Source organism: Pristiophorus japonicus, chromosome 5 (assembly GCF_044704955.1).
Source record: "Pristiophorus japonicus isolate sPriJap1 chromosome 5, sPriJap1.hap1, whole genome shotgun sequence".
In the NCBI taxonomy this organism is placed as follows: Eukaryota; Metazoa; Chordata; class Chondrichthyes; family Pristiophoridae; genus Pristiophorus; species Pristiophorus japonicus.
In genome coordinates this window covers 72,528,439-72,546,733 of record NC_091981.1, presented here as the reverse complement: position 1 = coordinate 72,546,733, position 18,295 = coordinate 72,528,439, and the positions used below count along the sequence as shown (strand labels likewise).

General features: G+C 44.1%; 1 protein-coding gene across 6 annotated transcripts in view; it reads right to left on the bottom strand.

Annotated features, from left to right (window-relative positions):
* Positions 1-3,365: 3,365 nt before the first annotated feature.
* The window catches only part of tbc1d7 (TBC1 domain family, member 7), a 74,203-nt gene continuing 59,273 nt past the window's right edge, over positions 3,366-18,295 (bottom strand). For 5 of the 6 annotated variants that reach the window (XM_070880709.1, XM_070880711.1, XM_070880708.1 and 2 more), the window contains 2 exons: positions 10,155-10,284; positions 3,366-3,524 (listed from right to left, as the gene is read on the bottom strand). In XM_070880709.1, coding sequence (XP_070736810.1) covers positions 3,438-3,524; positions 10,155-10,284 — 217 coding nt within the window. In that variant the 3' untranslated portion in view covers positions 3,366-3,437. Of the gene's footprint in view, positions 3,525-10,154; positions 10,285-10,457; positions 10,560-18,295 lie in introns of those variants that run through there. The other variant, XM_070880714.1, reaches the window with a different exon arrangement.

Sequence of the window (18,295 nt, the reverse complement as noted above, 5' to 3'; positions counted from 1 at the left end):
GTAATTGATTCCAACATTTTCCCCACTACTGATGTCAGGCTAACTGGTCTATAATTACCCGCTTTCTCTCCCTCCTTTAAAAAAAAATGGTGTTACATTAGCTACCCTCCAGTCCATAGGAACTGATCCAGAGTCGATAGACAGTTGGAAAATGATCACCAATGCATCCACTATTTATAGGGCCACTTCCTTAAGTACTGTGGGATGCAGACAATCAGGCCTCAGGAATTTATCGGCCTTCAATCCCATCAATTTCCCCAACACAATTTCCCGCCTAATAAGGATATCCTTCAGTTCCTCCTTCTCACTAGACCCTCGGTCCCCTAGTACATCCGGAAGGTTATTTGTGTCTTCCTTCGTGAAGACAGAACCAAAGTATTTGTTCAATTGGTCTGCCATTTCTTTGTTCCCCATTATAAATTCACCTGAGTCCGACTGCAAGGGACCTACGTTTGTCTTCACTAATATTTTTCTCTTCACATACCTATAGAAGCTTTTGCAGTCAGTTTTTATGTTCCCAGTAAGCTTCCTCTCATACTCTAATTAAACCCTTTGTCCTCCTCTGCTGAATTCTAAATTTCTCCCAGTCCTCAGGTTAAAGAGGAATTTATATGCCTCTTCCTTGGATCTAATATAATCCTTAATTTCCCTTGTTAGCCACAGTTGAGCCACCTTCAGTGTTTTATTTTTACTCCAGACAGGGATGTACAATTGTTGAAGTTCATCATGTGATCTATAAATGTTTGCCATTGCCTATCCACCGTCAACCTTTTTAAGTATCATTTGCCAGTCTATTCTAGCTAATTCACACCTCATGTCATTGAAGTTAGCTTTCCTTAAGTTCAGGACCCTAGTTTCTGAATTAACTGTGTTACTCTCCATCTTAATAAATAACTGTACCATATTATGGTCACTCTTCCCCAAGGGGCCTCGCACAACAAGATTGCTAATTAGTCCCTTCTCATTACATATCACCCAGTCTAGGATGGTCAGCTCTCTAGTTGGTTCCTCGACATATTGGTCTAGAAAACCATCCCTAATACACTCCAGGAAATCCTCCTCCACCGCATTGCTACCAGTTTGGTTAGCCCAATCTATATGTAAATTAAAGTCACCCATGATAACTGCTGTATCTTTATTGCACACATCCCTTATTTCTTGTTTGATGCTGTCCCCAACCTCACTACTACTGTTTGATGGCCTGTACACAACTCCCACCAGCGTTTTCTGCCCTTTGGTATTCCGTAGCTCCACCCATACCGATTCCACATCATCCAAGCCAATGTCCTTCCTTACTATTGCATTAATTTCCTCTTTAACCAGCAACGCCACCCCGCCTCCTTTTCCTTTCTGTCTATCCTTCCTGAATGTTGAATACCCCTGGAATTCCCTACTGCAGAGAGCTGTTGATGCCAGTTCATTGCATATATTCAAGAGGGATATGGCCCTTACGGCTAAAGGGATCAAGGGGTATGGAGAGAAAACAGGAAAGGGGTACTGAGGTGAATGATCAGCCATGATCTTATTGAATGGTGGTGCAGGTTCGAAGGGCCGAATGGCTTACTCCTGCACCTATTTTCTATGTGGCAAACAAATCACAAAATGTTGATATATATATGGAAAGATGAACTTTTTCAGTCTATTCCCTTCATATTAACCTGTAATGTTAAGTGTTTAAGTAAGAAATCAGTTGAAAAATGGGTTACAGGTTCAAACTAACAAAAGAATTAACTCAGCGGGTCAGACCCTTCGTCATCGACCTGATTCTCTCCACAGATGCTGCCTGACCCGCTGAGATGTCCAGCATTTTCTGTTTTTATTTCAGATTCCAGCATCCGTAGTATTGTAACACCAGATTTATGACCATTTTTATGAATACTTTGAATTCTCAAATCCAAAACCTCCAAGAAAGAACTGTACCGTCTGGCAAGCTTGTCAGGGTGGCACGAAGATGCATTCATATGCAAACAGACATTTCACACTGATCGGCTTGGGGTCCCTTCCACCCAGCCTATTGATGTCATCACGATCTAAAGTGATTACTCGGAACAATGCCCCGAGAGGTAACTCAGACACTGCCTTCGCATTATTAAAGCACACTCACAACTCAGCTCCAACCGAAACTGGTGCAAGGCAGGAAATGGCCTGGCCATTTTCTTCCAGGAGATAAGCTCTCTTAATTTTCAAGATCGGTTTGAGATCAAAACCCATTACCTGCTAATGGGGGTCATCAACTCAGGAAACGACAGACATCCAGTAATCAGCACCCATTGCAAGGCCTGGGAGCGGGAGAACGAAATATCATTTTTCAAAGATTTCAAAGGCTACGAGCCACTCCAGGCCACGGGGGGTGGTCCAGATAGATCACCTAAGTCAATCCATCGGTCAGAATTGGCGGGAGGAAAAGTGATGGGTTTTGAGGATATAAGGAGCCGTTTTGCAACAAGCTCCAGCTCTGGAAACAGCTCCAGAAACAGCTCAAGCTGAAGCTCTGGCAAGCTGAAGTTCAAGCTCAAGCTGGAAGCTCTCTTTATTTTCAACAAAACAGCGTCAGAAGCTGAGCGCTGCTCTTCAACCCTCACCAACGGACCTCGACTCAAACTGGAACTTGGCATCAACAGTTTGGAACCAGGAGCATGACATACAGGAAAAAGCTGCAAGCAAGACAATGGGCAACCAGGGTGAGCATATTGCCTGCGCCTAAACATCTGCAAGACCACTTAGCTGTGTGAGGGGGCGATTGCAAGTCCCAACCAATCCCAAGGGGTTTAGTGCTGGGAGGGGTCCTGTGTTAGTTTATTTCACGGGAGGGTTCTTTTATTAAGCCATGGTAACTTAGCACGGTAGGGCTTATTGGATAAGCCAGGGTTGTACTGTTTATGAGTGGTGTTGTTAATCTTACTAAACACAATACGGTTGAGCCCGAAAAACGTGCGTCCGAGTCTGATCTGTCCATATAATCCCTATCGTCCAGAACTTGTAGTAGGCAGTACGCCCTAGAAAACCACCTACAGTATTTTGCGGTAGCCAATTTGGGCACAGGAAACTCCTACAAACAGTAATGAGATACTGACCAGACCAATTTTTTCAGTGATGTTGGTTTAGGGATGAATATTGGTCAGGACACCGGGGAGAACACGTGCCATGGGATCTTTTACATCCATCCGAGAGGATAGACCGGGCCTTGGTTTAACATTTTATCCGAAAGACAACAACAGCAGCAATGCAGCATTCCCTCAATACTGTACTGTAGTGTCAGCCTTATGTGCTCAAGTCTCTGGAGTGGAACTTGAACCTACAACCTTCTTGTCTGAATAGTGAAATGGTTTTGCATTGTCTAGTTTACTGAAAATGCATTACTCAAATTTTGTGCCAAAGTATTTTAATAAATTATTTAATAGAAGACAGTTATCACATCAATTTCATTCAATTTCCAGTTACACAGAGTGCACAGGGGTCCCAATATACTTATGCCATAAGTCAATGGCCTTGCTGATGATGGCATCTGTATTCTCCTGTGGAATCTAAATGAACACACAATTAGTGCACTGTCACAATGGGGGCAAGGAAAGCAATCTTACTAATAGCATCATGGTGATTTCCAATTATTTCTTCAATGTTTCAATAGCAACACAGTCTTTAAAGATTTAAAAAACATAAAATCACATTAATTATTTTTGCTATTATGTTGAAATGTGCTCGTGAATTTTAAGAGTTATTTCTGTACTATTAATAAATTAAGGACAAGGATCGGTCTGCCTGTCCTGTCCCCATTTTAACAGCAATCATTTATAAAAGCAGCAAAGCAATCTGCAGTGTTCAGGATTAAGCCAATTATGTCAAATCTTATTTGAATCCTGATGGAATGCCACTGCTAATGCAGCATGTGATGAGAAAAAGGTTTAGGTAAAATCTCTTTCAGCATAACATTTTTTAAATAATGTATTTGCATTTCTCTCAGTCTTGCTGTACAATGCAGCATCCCAAGACTCCATTAATGCCACTTAAAGGATCAGTTGTTGGCCTATGGACAATTTCGGCCCATGGCGACTGGTCCTGACCCGACCTCTACTTGACATCTCTTCAGAGCACAGAACATAGTGCAGAGGTTTGATCAGGGAAGCAGAAATAACCCAGCTTACTAGTATTTCAAAAAAATGTTATTCAGGTGATACGTTAGTATTCAGTACAGTCTATTTACAATATCACACAGACTTTTTGCACTTTTCCAATTTTCACTCAGTGAAAGACAGGAGGAAATAGTTGTTGAGTTTATGTAAAGTTGAACTACTGAAGGCAACACTTGCAGACATATAACAAGACACATGGGTGGTTCCTGACATGATCATTTTTGGATAGAATCTCATTGTCGAGTGTGGGGTTATGTCTTAAATGACAAAATAGTATGTATAGTGACTGTGATGCAATGCCTCCTTTAGCTTCTAACTGGGACAAGATTAAAAATAGAAGACACGGTAAAAAGAAACACAAATAAAAGAAAATAAGAAAGGATCAAGTAGCTCTTATTCCCTTCTCCTCAAAAAAGGAAAGTGAAGCAAAGCTGGGCAAGGCAGTCACAAGGCCATAATTTACCCTGCTTTTACAATACACTAATCTGAACTCAGCTTCTAAAAGAGAAGAATCTTATGGTCCAAAGGATTCAGTATTCAAAAAAAGAAAATCAGAGATTATTAAATGGAAAGTAGGATTAAAAAATGGAAATAAATGCTAATCAAAGAGACTGGAGTCAAACAGACAATTATGAGAAAGCCACAGAGCACAATACAGAGGTTTGATCAGGGAAATAGAAATAATCAAGCTTGTTTGGCAAAACGAGTATTTTTTTAAACTTAGTGTTATTCAGGTGATAAGTTAGTATTCATTACAGTCAATACAGGGATATTAATAGTGTAAACGGCAGAGAGGGGGAAGAATTTCTGAAGTGTATTCAGGAGAACTTTCTTGATCAGTATGTTTCCGGCCCAAAGAGGAAGGAAGCATTGCTGGATCTGACTCTGGGGAATGAGGTAGGTTAAGTGGAGCAAGTGTCAGTAGGGGAACATTTAGGGAACAGTGATCATTATAACAGAAGGTGTAGATTAGCTATGGAAAAGGACTAAATTGGAGGAAGGCCAATTTCAGTGGGATGAGAACGAATCTGGCCCGGGTAAATTGAAATCAAAGATTGGCATCAAAACTGTAATGGAACAATGGGCTGCCTTTAAAGAGGAAATAGTTCAGGTACAGTCGCGGTACATTCCCACTAGGGGGAAAGGTAGAAGAATTAAAGTTAGAGCTCCCTAAATGATGATAGAGAGTAAGATGAAGCAGAAAAAGAGTGAGTATGAGATATCAGGTCGAGAATACATTTGAGAATCAGGCTAAATATAGAAACTTCATAGAAGTGAAATAGAAAATAAGAGGGGAAAAGAGGGTATGAGAACAGAATGGCAGCTAACATAAAAGATAATCCAGAGATCTTCTATAGGCATATAAATAGTATGAGGAGGGGTGGGCCAATTACGGACCAAAAAGAAGACGTACGCATGGAGGCAGATGGTATGGCTGAGGTGCTAAATGAGTACAGGTTGAACCTCCCTTATCTGGAACCCTCGGGACCTGGCCTGTTCTGGATAAGGGAGTTTTCTGGACGAGTGGTGTCCATGTTAAATTGGATGGTACAGATACTGAGCAAGGGGATATTGAGGCTGGCTGGCTTGGGGCTGGGAGTGTGGCAGAGAGATCATGGGAGGTGGGGCCTGTGGATCACGGGGTCAGGCCAGCGATTGCGAGAGTCGGAAGCAAGGAAACATAGAAAGTATGTGTTGGAGCAGGCCATTTGGTCCTTCGACCTTGCACTGCCATTCAATATGATCATGGCTGATCATGCAACTTCAGTACCCCACTCCCGCCTTCTCTCCATACCCCCTGATCCCCTTAGCTGTAAGGGCCACAGCTAACTCCCTCTTCAATATATCCAAGAACTGGACTCAACAACTTTCTGTGATAGAGAATTCCACAGGTTCACCACGCTCTGGGTGAAAAAGTTTCTCCTCATCTCAGTCCTATATGGCTTACCCCTTTTCCTTAGACTGTGACCTCTGGTTCTGGACTTCCCCAACATCGGGAACATTCTTCCTGCATCTAACCTGACCAGTTCCGTCACAATTTTGTGTTTCTGAGATCCCCGCTCATTCTTCTGAATTCCAGTGAGTTAAAGCCTAGCCGATCCAGTCTTTCTTCATATCTCAGTCCTGCCATCCCAGGAATTAGTCTGGTGAACCTTCGCTGCACTCCCTCAATAGCAAGCACGTCCTTCCTCAGATTCGGAGACCAAAACTGCACACAATACTCAAGGTGTGGTCTCACCAAAGCCCTGTACAACTGCAGTAAGACCTTCCTGCTCCTATACTCAAATCCTTTCACTATGAAGGCCAACATGCCATTTGCTTTCTTTACTGCCTGCTATACCTGCATGCCTACCTTCAGTGACTGATGTACCATGATACCCAGGTCTTGTTGCACCTCTCCTTTTACTAATCTGTCACCATTCAGATAATAATCTGTTTTCCTGTTTTTGCCACCAAAATGGATAACCTCACATTTATCCACACTATATTGCATCTGCCATGCATTTGCCTATTCACCTAACCTGTCCAAGTCACCCTGCAGCCTCTTAGCATCCCCCTCACAGCTCACACTGCCACGCAGCTTAGTGTCATCTGCAAACTTGGAGATATTACATTCAATTCCTTCGTCTAAATCATTAATGTATATTGTAAATAGCACTGAACCTTGCGGCACTCCACTAGTCACTGCCTGCCATTCTGAAAAGGACCCGTTTATTCCCACTCTTTGCTTCCTGTCTGCCAATCAGTTCTCTATCCACGTCAATACATTACCCCCAATACCACGTGCTTTAATTTTGCACACTAATCTCTTGTGTGGGACCTTGTCAAAAGCCTTTTGAAAGTCCAAATACACCACATCCACTGGTTCCCAACTCTACTAGTTACATCCTCAAAAAACTCAAAGATTTGTCAAGCATGATTTCCCTTTCATAAATCCATGCTGACTTACATAAGAACATCGAACATAAGAATTAGGAACAGGAGTAGGCCATCTAGCCCCTCGAGCCTGCTCCGACATTCAACAAGATCATGGCTGATCTGGTCGTGGACTCAGCTCCACTTACCCGCCCGCTCCCCGTAACCCTTAATTCCCTTATTGGTTAAAAATCTATCTATCTGTGATTTGAATACATTCAATGAGCTAGTCTCAACTGCTTCCTTGGGCAGAGAATTCCACAGATTCACAACCCTCTGGGAGAAGAAATTCCTTCTCAACTCGGTTTTAAATTGGCTCCCCCGTATTTTGAGGCTTGCCCCCTAGTTCTAGTCTCCCCGACCAGTGGAAACAACCTCCCTGCCCTCTATCTTATCTATCCCTTTCATTATTTTAAATGTTTCTATAAGATCACCCCTCATCCTTCTGAACTCCAACGAGTAAAGACCCAGTCTACTCAATCTATCATCATAAGGTAACCCTCTCATCTCCGGAATCAGCCGAGTGAATCGTCTCTGTACCCCCTCCAAAGCTAGTATATCCTTCCTTAAGTAAGGTGACCAAAACTGCACGCAGTACTCCAGGTGCGGCCTCACCAATACCCTATACAGTTGCAGCAGGACCTCCCTGCTTTTGTACTCCATCCCTTTCGCAATGAAGGCCAACATTCCATTCGCCTTCCTGATTATCTGCTGCACCTGCAAACTAACTTTTTGGGATTCATGCACAAGGACCCCCAGGTCCCTCTGCACCGTAGCATGTTGCAATTTCTTCCCATTCAAATAATATTCCCTTTTACTGATTTTTTTCCCAAGGTGGATGACCTCACATTTTCCGACATTGTATTCCATCTGCCAAACCTTAGCCCATTGAAAGTCCAAATACACCACATCCACTGGTTCTCCCTTGTCCACTCTACTAGTTATATCCTCAAAAAACTCAAAGATTTGTCAAGCATGATTTCCCTTTCATAAATCCATGCTGACTTGGACCGATCCTGTCACTGCTTTCCAAATGCGCTGCTATTACATCTTTAATAATTGATTCCAGCATTTTCCCCACCACCAATGTCAGGCTAACCAGTCGATAATTCCCTATTTTCTCTCTCCCTCCTTTTTTAAAAAGTAGGGTTACATTAGCTACCCTCGAATCCATAGGTACTGACCAAAAGTCCATGGAATTTTAGAAAATGACCACCAATGCATCTATTTTTCTAGGGCCACTTCCTTAAGTACTCTGGGATGCAGATTATCAGGCCCTGGGGATTTATCGGCCTTCAGTCCCATCAGTTTCCCCAACACCATTTCCTGACTAATAAGGATTTCCCTCAGTCCCTCCTTCCCGCTAGACCCTCGGTCCCCTAGTATTTTCGGGAGGTTATTTGTGTCTTCCTTAGTGAAGACAGAACCAAAGTATTTGTTCAATTGGGCTGCCATTTCCTTGTTCCCCATAATGAATTCACCGGATTCTGATTGCAAGGGACTTACATTAGTCTTCACTAATCTTTTTCTCTTCACATATCTATAGCTTTTGCAGTCAGTTTTTATGTTCCCTGCAAGCTTACTCACATACTCTATTTTCCCCCTCCTAATGAAACCCTTCGTCCTCCTCTGCTGAATTCTAAACTTCTCCCAGTCCTCAGGTTTGCTGCTTTTTCTGGCCAATTTATATGCCTCTTCCTTGGAATTAACACTATCCCTAATTTCCCTTGTTAGCCACGGTTGAGCCACCTTTCCTGTTTTATTTTTACGCCAGACAGGGATGTACAATAGTTGTATTGTATTGTAGGAAGACTTCAATTTGTTCATGTCGGAGTTCTACACATTCGCTACTCGGTGGCCGGGGGTGGTTCTGACAAGGGGTGGTTCTGGACAAGGGAGTTTCAACCTGTACTTTGCATCTGATTTCACCAAGGAAGATGCTGCCATAGACATAGGAGATACTGGATGGGATAAAAATTGATAAAAACGAGATACTAGAAAGGCTGGCTGTACTTAAAGTAGCTAAATCATCAGGACCAAATGGGATGCATGCTAGGACGCTGAGGGAAGTGAAGGAAGAAATCGCGGAGGTACTGGTTATAATCGTCCAATCCTGCTTAGAAACGGGGGTGGTGCCAGAGGATAGAGAATTGCAAATGTTACATCCTTGTTCAAAAAAGGTGTAAAGATAAACTCAGCAACTACAGGCCAGTCAGCTTAACCTCGTTAGTGGGGAAGCTTTTAGAGATGATAATCAGGGACAAAATTAAGAGTCACTTGGACAAGTGTGGATTAATTAAGGAAAGCCAGCATGGATTTGTTAAAGGCAAATTGTGCTTAACCAAACGTGATCGGGTTTTTTTAATGAGGTAACAGAGAGGATTAAATGAGGGCAATGCAGTTGATGTGGTGTACATGGATTTCCAAAAGGGGTTTGACAAAGTGCCACATAATAGGCTTGCCAGCAAAGTTGAAGCTCATGGAATAAAAGGGACAGTGGCAGCATGAATATGAAATTGGCTCAGTGACAGGAAACAGAGCGTAGTGGTGAATGGTTGCTTTTCTGTTTGGAGGAAGGTATCCAGTGGTGTTCCCCAGGGGTCAGTTCTAGGACCACTGCTTTTCTTGATATATATTAAACACTTGGATGTCGGTGTACAGAGCACAATTTCAAAATTCGTAGATGACAAACTTGGAAGTATAATGAATAGTGAATAGGATAGTGATAGACTTCAAGAGGACATAGACAGGCTGGTGGAATGGGCGGACACTTGTAAGATGAAATTTAACGCAGAAAAGTGCGAAGTGATACATTTTGATAGAAAGAATGAGAAGAGGAAATATAAATTAAAGGGTACAATCCTAAAGCAGGTGCATGTTTGATATTCAAAATGGCATAATCTCAACCTTCAATAGGAAAACACACTAGCAGCACAATAACTCACTATTATGCAGAGTGCTTTGCAACATTTAAACTCAGGACAATTTATTGTGTCTCATTATTCAACTTTTCATTACTGGGGAGGCAATTTACTTGGGGAAAATTGCCAACACAACATAATGAAGCATTACTCCTCACTGACTAGTTGAAGGTCCAGTGATACTTACATTTTGAAGGAACTGTGTAATATTTTCTGCTTTATTCATCGCCATTAGTTTCATCTTAAAAGTTAATAAAATCTCCATGGCTACAAAGACCAGAATTTTGCAGGATCCACTTATAATTTTGTCCCAAACCCTGAAAATCAAAAATCATTAAATGCAAGTGTGGTTTCACAAACTAAATAAACCTAATAAATACTTGCAATGATATAGTGCCTTATCAAAATGAAATGTCTCAATTTTGAAATGTGACCATTATGTAAGGTAACACTGTAGACAATGACTCACAAATAGCAACTGATCTGTTAATCTGTTTTTGGTCACGTTGGTTGTGGGAGGAATGCCAGCCAGGATGCTCGGAAAGTTTTATGCTCATCTTCAAATACTGTGATGGAAACGATAACATCCACTCTGAAGCAGAACAGGAATGAATTCGAGTGGATGAATTTAATGTCAAATCAGATACAGAAAGAGAAATAAAGAAAGCAAAAGTAAGATTGGCTTAAGAGAGGGAGAGAAAAGAGACAGAATGGAAAAGTAAGATATTTTCTTTTAAATTTTAAAATTTGACTTTAAAAAAAATCTCCAACATCAATTCACTACCTGAAGGAGACGCCTCACTTTTAATTATTCACTTTCGGGCGAGAGGTTGATTGGCAGTAATTAACAATCACCACATCATTAAAAAAGTACTTATGCTGTTAATTACTAACAACTTTCTGTGGTGCATTTAATGGGCAATTAATGTGCAAATACAACAACTTCATGAAATTAACAGGGAGGTTAAGAGTGAGATGCCATTTTTGTGAAGCTAACGGTGGAGCGGCACAAATCGGCCAGCAACTTGTGGCAACTCGCAATTCACGGGAAGCTCTCTCTCACCACAAGTTGCTAGCCTATTTGTATAATAACAACAGCATGCGTCGTTCAGATGCCATTATTTTTTATTTAGCAAATTCTGGGTCATTACTGCAATGCAGTATTAGCCGAGATTGTGGGTTTAGGCCAGGTATGGAGTTTAAGGAGTTACACGATATCCTGGACACTTTTTCTTCATCATCTATACCTCTTGCAGTTTTAGTTTTGTTGGTCTTACATCCAAAAGTTATGCACGATTAAGTAATTGGGCATTTCAGATTTAGATTGACTTTGTTGATAAATGCACCAGTTTTTATTTTGGAAATCTGTACAATTGCTTTGGAAAATAATTGTGATTTGCACAGATCTTTTCATTCTCCTCCAAGATTCTCCCAAACTACACACATTATTACGGGAGCTTTAGAGAAATAATCTTTTCAGGATGTCTATACAAATACATGTAAGAAATGCACAAATCATAATATATAAGAACATAAGAAATAGGAGCAGGAGTAGGCCCCTCGAGCCCACTGATGCTATCTGGGCAATCTGCTATAGGCGTATATGCCAGCCCACCGAATCCACATCTCTGCCATAAGATTACTGTTCATTTCTCTGCTTCACCATGGAAACAACCAATGTCTCAGTAACTCCACCTCTTCTTCTGGCATTCTCTTCAGAAACCATTTCCTCCACTACCTCTCTATCCAATTTCAAAAATCTTTTCAAAATTCTTCCTTTGACTGTGTCTTCAATGCACTCCACTTCAAATCTTGCTTCCACCTTATTGAAACCTTTGCTTTCACGTGAGGACCTCCACATTGTTAGCCTCTCAATTAGGAGATTTGCATTCAGGCTTCCCCAAGGTCTAGTGGGCAAAGACACCACCTGATGTTGCACTCAGCCACACAGACCAGGATGTGTCTGATTTCATTCTCAGTCTATGCTGAGCTAGCTGATCTCAGCTGGGACATTAAGTGGCACAAATGAGCTGGAGATTAGAAAACAAAAAGTAACTAAGGTTGCAGCTCCCAAATCCTATCCTCTGACTTCTGCTAGCAAGTGGGCTCATGTGCATGTTGAATAAAGACAGGATCAGGCTTGACTGTGATGCTTCCAGTCAAATAATGTGAGCTCAGTGGTCACTTAGGCCAGATACTGAAGGCTTCCTGTGCCTGCACTGCACTGTAGGAAGTCAGCAATCTACAGGACAGAAGGGAGAGAAAAAAATTATCAGAAGACTTGGATTCAAATCCCAGGCTGGAATTTTGACCTTTGCGTCTGGTTGGGTGCGTCCGTGCAGCATAGCGGGTCGGGAATGCAATGTTCTGAGCAACGCGCTGTGTCAGTGGTGATGTCGCACTTTACCAGGGAGGCTTTGAGGGTGCTCTTGTAACGCTTCCGCTGCCCATCTTTGGCTCGTTTACCATGATGGAGCTCCGCATAAAGCATTTGCTTAGGGAGTTTCGTATCTGGCATGCGAACTATGTGGCCTGCCCACCAAAGCTGATCAAGTGTGGTCAGTGCTTCAGTACTAGGGATATTAGCCTGGACGAGGACACCGATGTTGGTGCGTCTGTCCTCTCAGGGGATTTGCAAGATCTTGCGGAGACATCGTTGGTGATGTATCTCCAGCGACTTGAGGTGCCTTCTATACATCGTCCATGCCTCTGATCCATACAGGAGGGTGGGTATTACTACAGCCCTGTAGACCATGAGCTTGGTGGTAGATTTGAGGGCCAGGTCTTCAAACACTCTTTTCCTCAGACAGCCGGAGGCTGCACTGGCGCACTGGAGGCGATGTTGAATCTCCGCATCAATGTCTGCCTTTGTTGATAAGAGGCTCCCGAGATTTGGGAAATGGTTCACGTTGTCGAGAGCCGTGCCGTGAATCTTGATGATTGGAGGGCAGTGCTGTGCGGCAGGGATGTTAAGCATAAGGCCCATGCTTTCATATGCCTCAGTGTATTCCTAATCCAATCATAGCAAGTAACACCACAGAAGGAGACCATTTGGCATTGGCACCCACTCCCTCATGGTCATCCTCTACAGATGTAACCCAACCATTCCTTACACTCAGTCTATCACTCAAACCTCTCTTCTTTCCTTCCTTGCAGGAGAAGAGAACCCACAACAACAGAGGGAGTTAGAACTGGAGGTGGCCCTCTAGTAATTGCACTTCTTACAGCAACAGAGATGGTCTGGAAATTTTGGGAGCCCAAGAGATGCTAGCGGTGGAGATGGAGAAAAGGGGTCATCCCAGTAACCTGGTGACAGAATCACATCTCAAAGCCATATGGCATACAACAGTCATCCATTTGGTGACTAATGACAGCAGCCAGTGAAATGCCATCATGTGCCCAACAGTAACATTATCCATTCTTATTAAAACACTTAATTAATTTCTTTATTCTCCCACAGGTCCATCAACTTCACGCCCCCACCCACCTGCCGAAGGAGGAAGACGACTCCTCAGAGAAACCTCCAGGCTCTGAGGGTGCAGTGTCAGCAGATCCAAGCGCACCCAGCACCAGCGCAGATACGCACACCTCAGTGGGTCCTGGTGTCTCCCAATTCACATGTGAGCAAGAGCAGATGGTATTGACAGGGACAGCAGTGGAGACTCCTCGCCTGTCGGGGCCATTAAGAAAGAGGGTGTTCTTGGAGGGGCAGCAACAATTGCATGAAGCTCTGGCATCTTTTGCAGCCATGATGTCGGCAAATGTTCAGGGAATGGAAGAGTTCATCTCCAAAATGCTCAAAAATCTCGCAGGTGATGGTGACAAAATGCTCTTCTATGGAAAGGATGGGCAACTGCATGGAGCAGCAAATTTGACACTCACATGAATGGACAGCAGATGGAGCATGCTCAAAGACTTCCTCTCAAGATAAATGTTGACTTGGGCCTTCATCCCCCACTGCTGTGCAGCAAGGAGCTCGCCAGCACCTTGCTGGCAGAGAAGCATGGGTGGCCCATGAGAGGGGGCATGGAAGTAAGGGCACTTCTCAACGCGCTCCCATTTCTGCCCCATTACAACCCCCTCAGTCAGAGCCCCACATGCTTCCTCGGATCCCGATGGCCGAGTCTGCCCCTGCATAGTGGCAGGAGGAGCAGACTTTGGCGGGGTTATCACAGGCTCCAAAACCAAGAGGACGTCCACCAAAAGTGTCTACGCAGTCGCAGCGGGGAAGTGAACAGCATGCAACTACCTCTTCTGAGGCCATAGGGGTTGCACCTCATAGAAGCACTCACAAAAGAAAACTTACACAAAAGTAGATGCACAAAAAATGATAGTGTAAAGTTTCAGTTATTTTGATGACACAAATGTTTTTCTCTGCACCACTTTCGGGTCTTGTCCATTTTTGAAGTGAATGGTGACATTATTTAACCTTGAGCATTGGGACTTTGGGTGAGAGGAATGGCGTGGTTATTGTAATGATCCTTTATGGTGTTGTTGGGTGGCAGGGGGCGGCGGGGAGGGGGAATTTAATACAGCATGTGGCAGCATCAGATCAAGATAAGTAAATCTGGCCATGATGAGGCCAACTTGGACAGCAATGTGCGCAGCAGCTGGTGCCATCTGCATCTCTGGGTCCTCCTCCTCTGAACAGGCTGTGTGCCTACTCCACCTACAGCTCCAATCCTCGCTGCTGCGCTATGTTGTGAAGCTTGCAGCAGACAACAATGGTTATGGAGACGCTGGCTGGTGTATACTGAAGGGCTCCTCCAGATCTGTCAAGTCATCTGACGTGTGGTTCTCATTATAATGCTCCTTGGCCTCAGTACTTGGCCTCCTCAGGGGTGTCATGAACCACGTCTTCAGTGGCTAGCCCTGGTTTCCATGCAGCTAGCCGGAAAATCTGTTTGGAGGTGCGAAGAGCTGATGGAGGCTAGATTAGCGCAGCACGGAAGAGACATGACACTGCCAGGGAATCTGGCGCACACATGCCTAATCATCCTTTTATGGTTGCCGACAAGCTGCCCATCGAGGGAGTTGAAGCCTTTGCAGTTCACAAACACTCCTGGGTGATTATAATTTGCTTTCATGGCCACATGTGTGCAGTCGATGACGTCCTGTACCTGTGGGAAGTAGCCAGAGTCACAACACCAAGGCCCCGCTCAGCAACACTGGCTTCATCAGTGGCAAAGTTGATATGACTTGTGAAACAAGGCATCGATCACCCAGGTGATGCATCTGTGAGCAGCCGACTGAGAGATTTCTCAAATGTCTGCTGCAGATCCCTGGAAGTAACCTGAGATGAAGTTGTTGAGGGCGGTGGTGGTTTTGACAGTCACTGATAAGGCATGTCCACCTGGTCCAATGGGCAGCAGGTCTTGCTCCAGCAAGCTACAAATGTCTGCGACAACCTGGCACGATAGCCTGAGCCTCCTGAAGCACTGCTGCTCAGTCATATTGGGAAAGATAGAAACATAGAAAATAGGTGCAGCAGCAGGCCATTCGGCCCTTCTAGCCTGCACCACCATTCAATATGATCATGGCTGATCATGCAACTTCAGTATCCCACTCCTGCCTTCTCTCCATATCCCCTGATCCTTTTAGCTGTAAGGGCCACATCTAACTCCCTTTTGAATATATCCAACGAACTGGACTCAACAACTTTCTGTGGTAGAGAATTCCATAGGTTCACAATTCTCTGGGTGAAAAAGTTTCTCCTCATCTTGGTCCTATATGGCTTATCCCTTATCCTTAGACTGTGACCCCTGGTTCTGGACTTCCCCAACATCGGGAACATTCTTCTTGCATCTAACCTGTCCAATCCCGTCAGAATTTTATATGCTTCTGTGAGATCTCCTCTCATTCGCGCGGGGATCTCAGGAGGCTCGAGGCCTGTAAAAGGCCAGCAGCAGTCGGAGGAGCAGCAGTCGAGAGCAGCTAGCTGGTGTAGGATCAAAAAGCAAAAGCAAAATAGAAGTAAAAGGAATTTGAAGTGTGACTTCACAGTCAAGCGGATAAGTGATTGGCTGGTTGATTGTAAGTATTTTTTCTTTTCTTATCAGTAGGAAACTTTTGGCATTGTTGCCAAATGAAGTTAATTTAAGAGTTAGGTCATGGCAGGAGAGCCCAGAGCCGTGTCATGCTCCTCCTGTGCTATGTGTGAAGTCAGGGACACTTCCAGTGTCCCTGGCTACTATGTGTATGGGAAGTGTGTTCAGCTGCAGCTCCTGTCAAACTGCATTGCGGCACTGGAGCTGCGCATGGATACACTTTGGAGCATCCGCAATTCTGAGAACGTCGTGGATAGCACATTTAGTGAGCTGGTCACACCGCAGGTAAAGGTTACACAGACAGATAGGGAATGGGTGACCATCAGGAAGAGCAGGGGAAGTAAGGTAGTGCAGGAGTCCCCTGCGGTCACCTCCCTCCAAAACAGATATACCATTTTGGATACTGTTAAGGGAGGTGGCTCATCAGGGGAAGGCAACAGCAGCCAAGTTCATGGCACCAGGGGTGACTCTGCTGCACAGGAGGGCAGGAAAAAGAGTGGGAGAGCTATAGTGACAGGGGATTCTATTGTAAGGGGAATAGATAGGCATTTCTGCGGCTGCAAACGAGACTCCAGGATGGTATGTTGCCTCCCTGGTGCAAGGGTCAAGGATGTCTCAGAGAGGCTGGAGGGCATTCTGGAGGGGGAGGGTGAACAGCCAGCCGTCGTGGTGAATACAGGTACCAACAATATAGGTAAAAAAAAAAAAACAGGATGAGGTCCTACAAGCTGAATTTAGGGAGCTAGGAGTTAAATTAAAAAGTAGGACTTCAAGGTAGTAATCTCAGGATTGCTATCAGTGCCACATGCTAGTCAGAGTAGGAATAGCAGGATAGTTCAGATGATTACTTGAGGAATGGTGCAAGGGGGGCCGGGGGGGGCGGAGATTCAAATTCCTGGGACATTGGAACCAGTTCTGGAAGTGGTGGGACCAGTACAAACCAGACGATCTGCACCTGGGCAGGACCGGAACCGATGTCCTAGGGGGAGTGTTTGCTAGTGCTGTTGGGGAGGGTTTAAACTAATATGACAGGGAGTTGGGAATCTATGCAGGGAGGCAGAGGGAAGTAAAAAGGAGGCAGACGCAAAAGATAGGAAGGAGAAAAGTAAGAGTGGAGGGCAGAGAAATCAAGGGCAAAAATCAAAAAGGGCCACATTACAACATAATTCTAAAAGGAAAAGTGTTAAAAAAACAAGCCTGAAGACTCTGAGTCTCAATGCGAGGAGCATTCGTAATAAGATGGATGAATTAACTGCGCAGATAGCTGATAACGGATATGATGTAATCGGGATTACGGAGACATGGCTCCAGGGTAACCAAGGCTGGGAACTCAACATCCAGGGGTATTCAATATACAGGAAGGATAGACAGAAAGGAAAAGGAGATGGGGTAGCGTTACTGATTAAAGAGGAGATTAACTCAATGGAAAGGAAGGACATTAGCTTGGATGATATGGAATCTATATGGGTAGAGCTGCGAAACACCAAAGGGCAGAAAACGTTAGTGGGAGTTGTGTACAGACCACCAAACAGTAGTAGTGAGGTTGGGGATGGCATCAAACAGGAAATTAGGGATGCGTGCAATAAAGGTACAGCAGTTATCATAGTTGAGGAAGCTCATCCTCTGCCTATATACCCTCTGTTAGGTGTATTGCCTCCTGTATGCTGCAGCTCTGTGTTGACACTACATCAGGTCATTGAGGAGAAGGCTGCTGTTATGGTTGCTGCTGATGATGTGACTGGTATTGGTGGTGAGGTTTATATTGGTCCGATTCTGAGGGCCAAAGTAAGACAATATAAGCGGCACCTGTGCTGATGTAGTATATGGCAGGTAAAGTGGCGATGAGAGGGCCAATCCCTCAATGTAGTGACAGTGAGTAGCAATATGGTGAGAGTGGCTTCTGAGGTTTCAGAAATGACCTGCAAACTGCTGACACCAAAATCTGTGGACAAAATGGAGTGAGCAAGAGCTTTTCCATGAGATAAGTAATGAGGTGTAATATTGTAGTATTTATGTGGTTTTCCAAGGTGTCAATGAATGAACTTGGCAATGGTCACTAAGCTTCCGCCTCCCCTTCACAGGCGAGGCACCTAAGCTCTTTGAATCCTGTGCTCGTGCAGTAAAACTCAAACAGCAGTCAAAATCACTTACGGGACTGTAAACAAGCTTTTAATGATTTCAATTAGGTTGCCCGTCTCTGCGGATCAGGTCCGTGTCGTGCCTTCAAAGCCGGCCAAAGTTAAATGCGTGAGGCAGCAGGTACCGACGTGCTCATTATTTC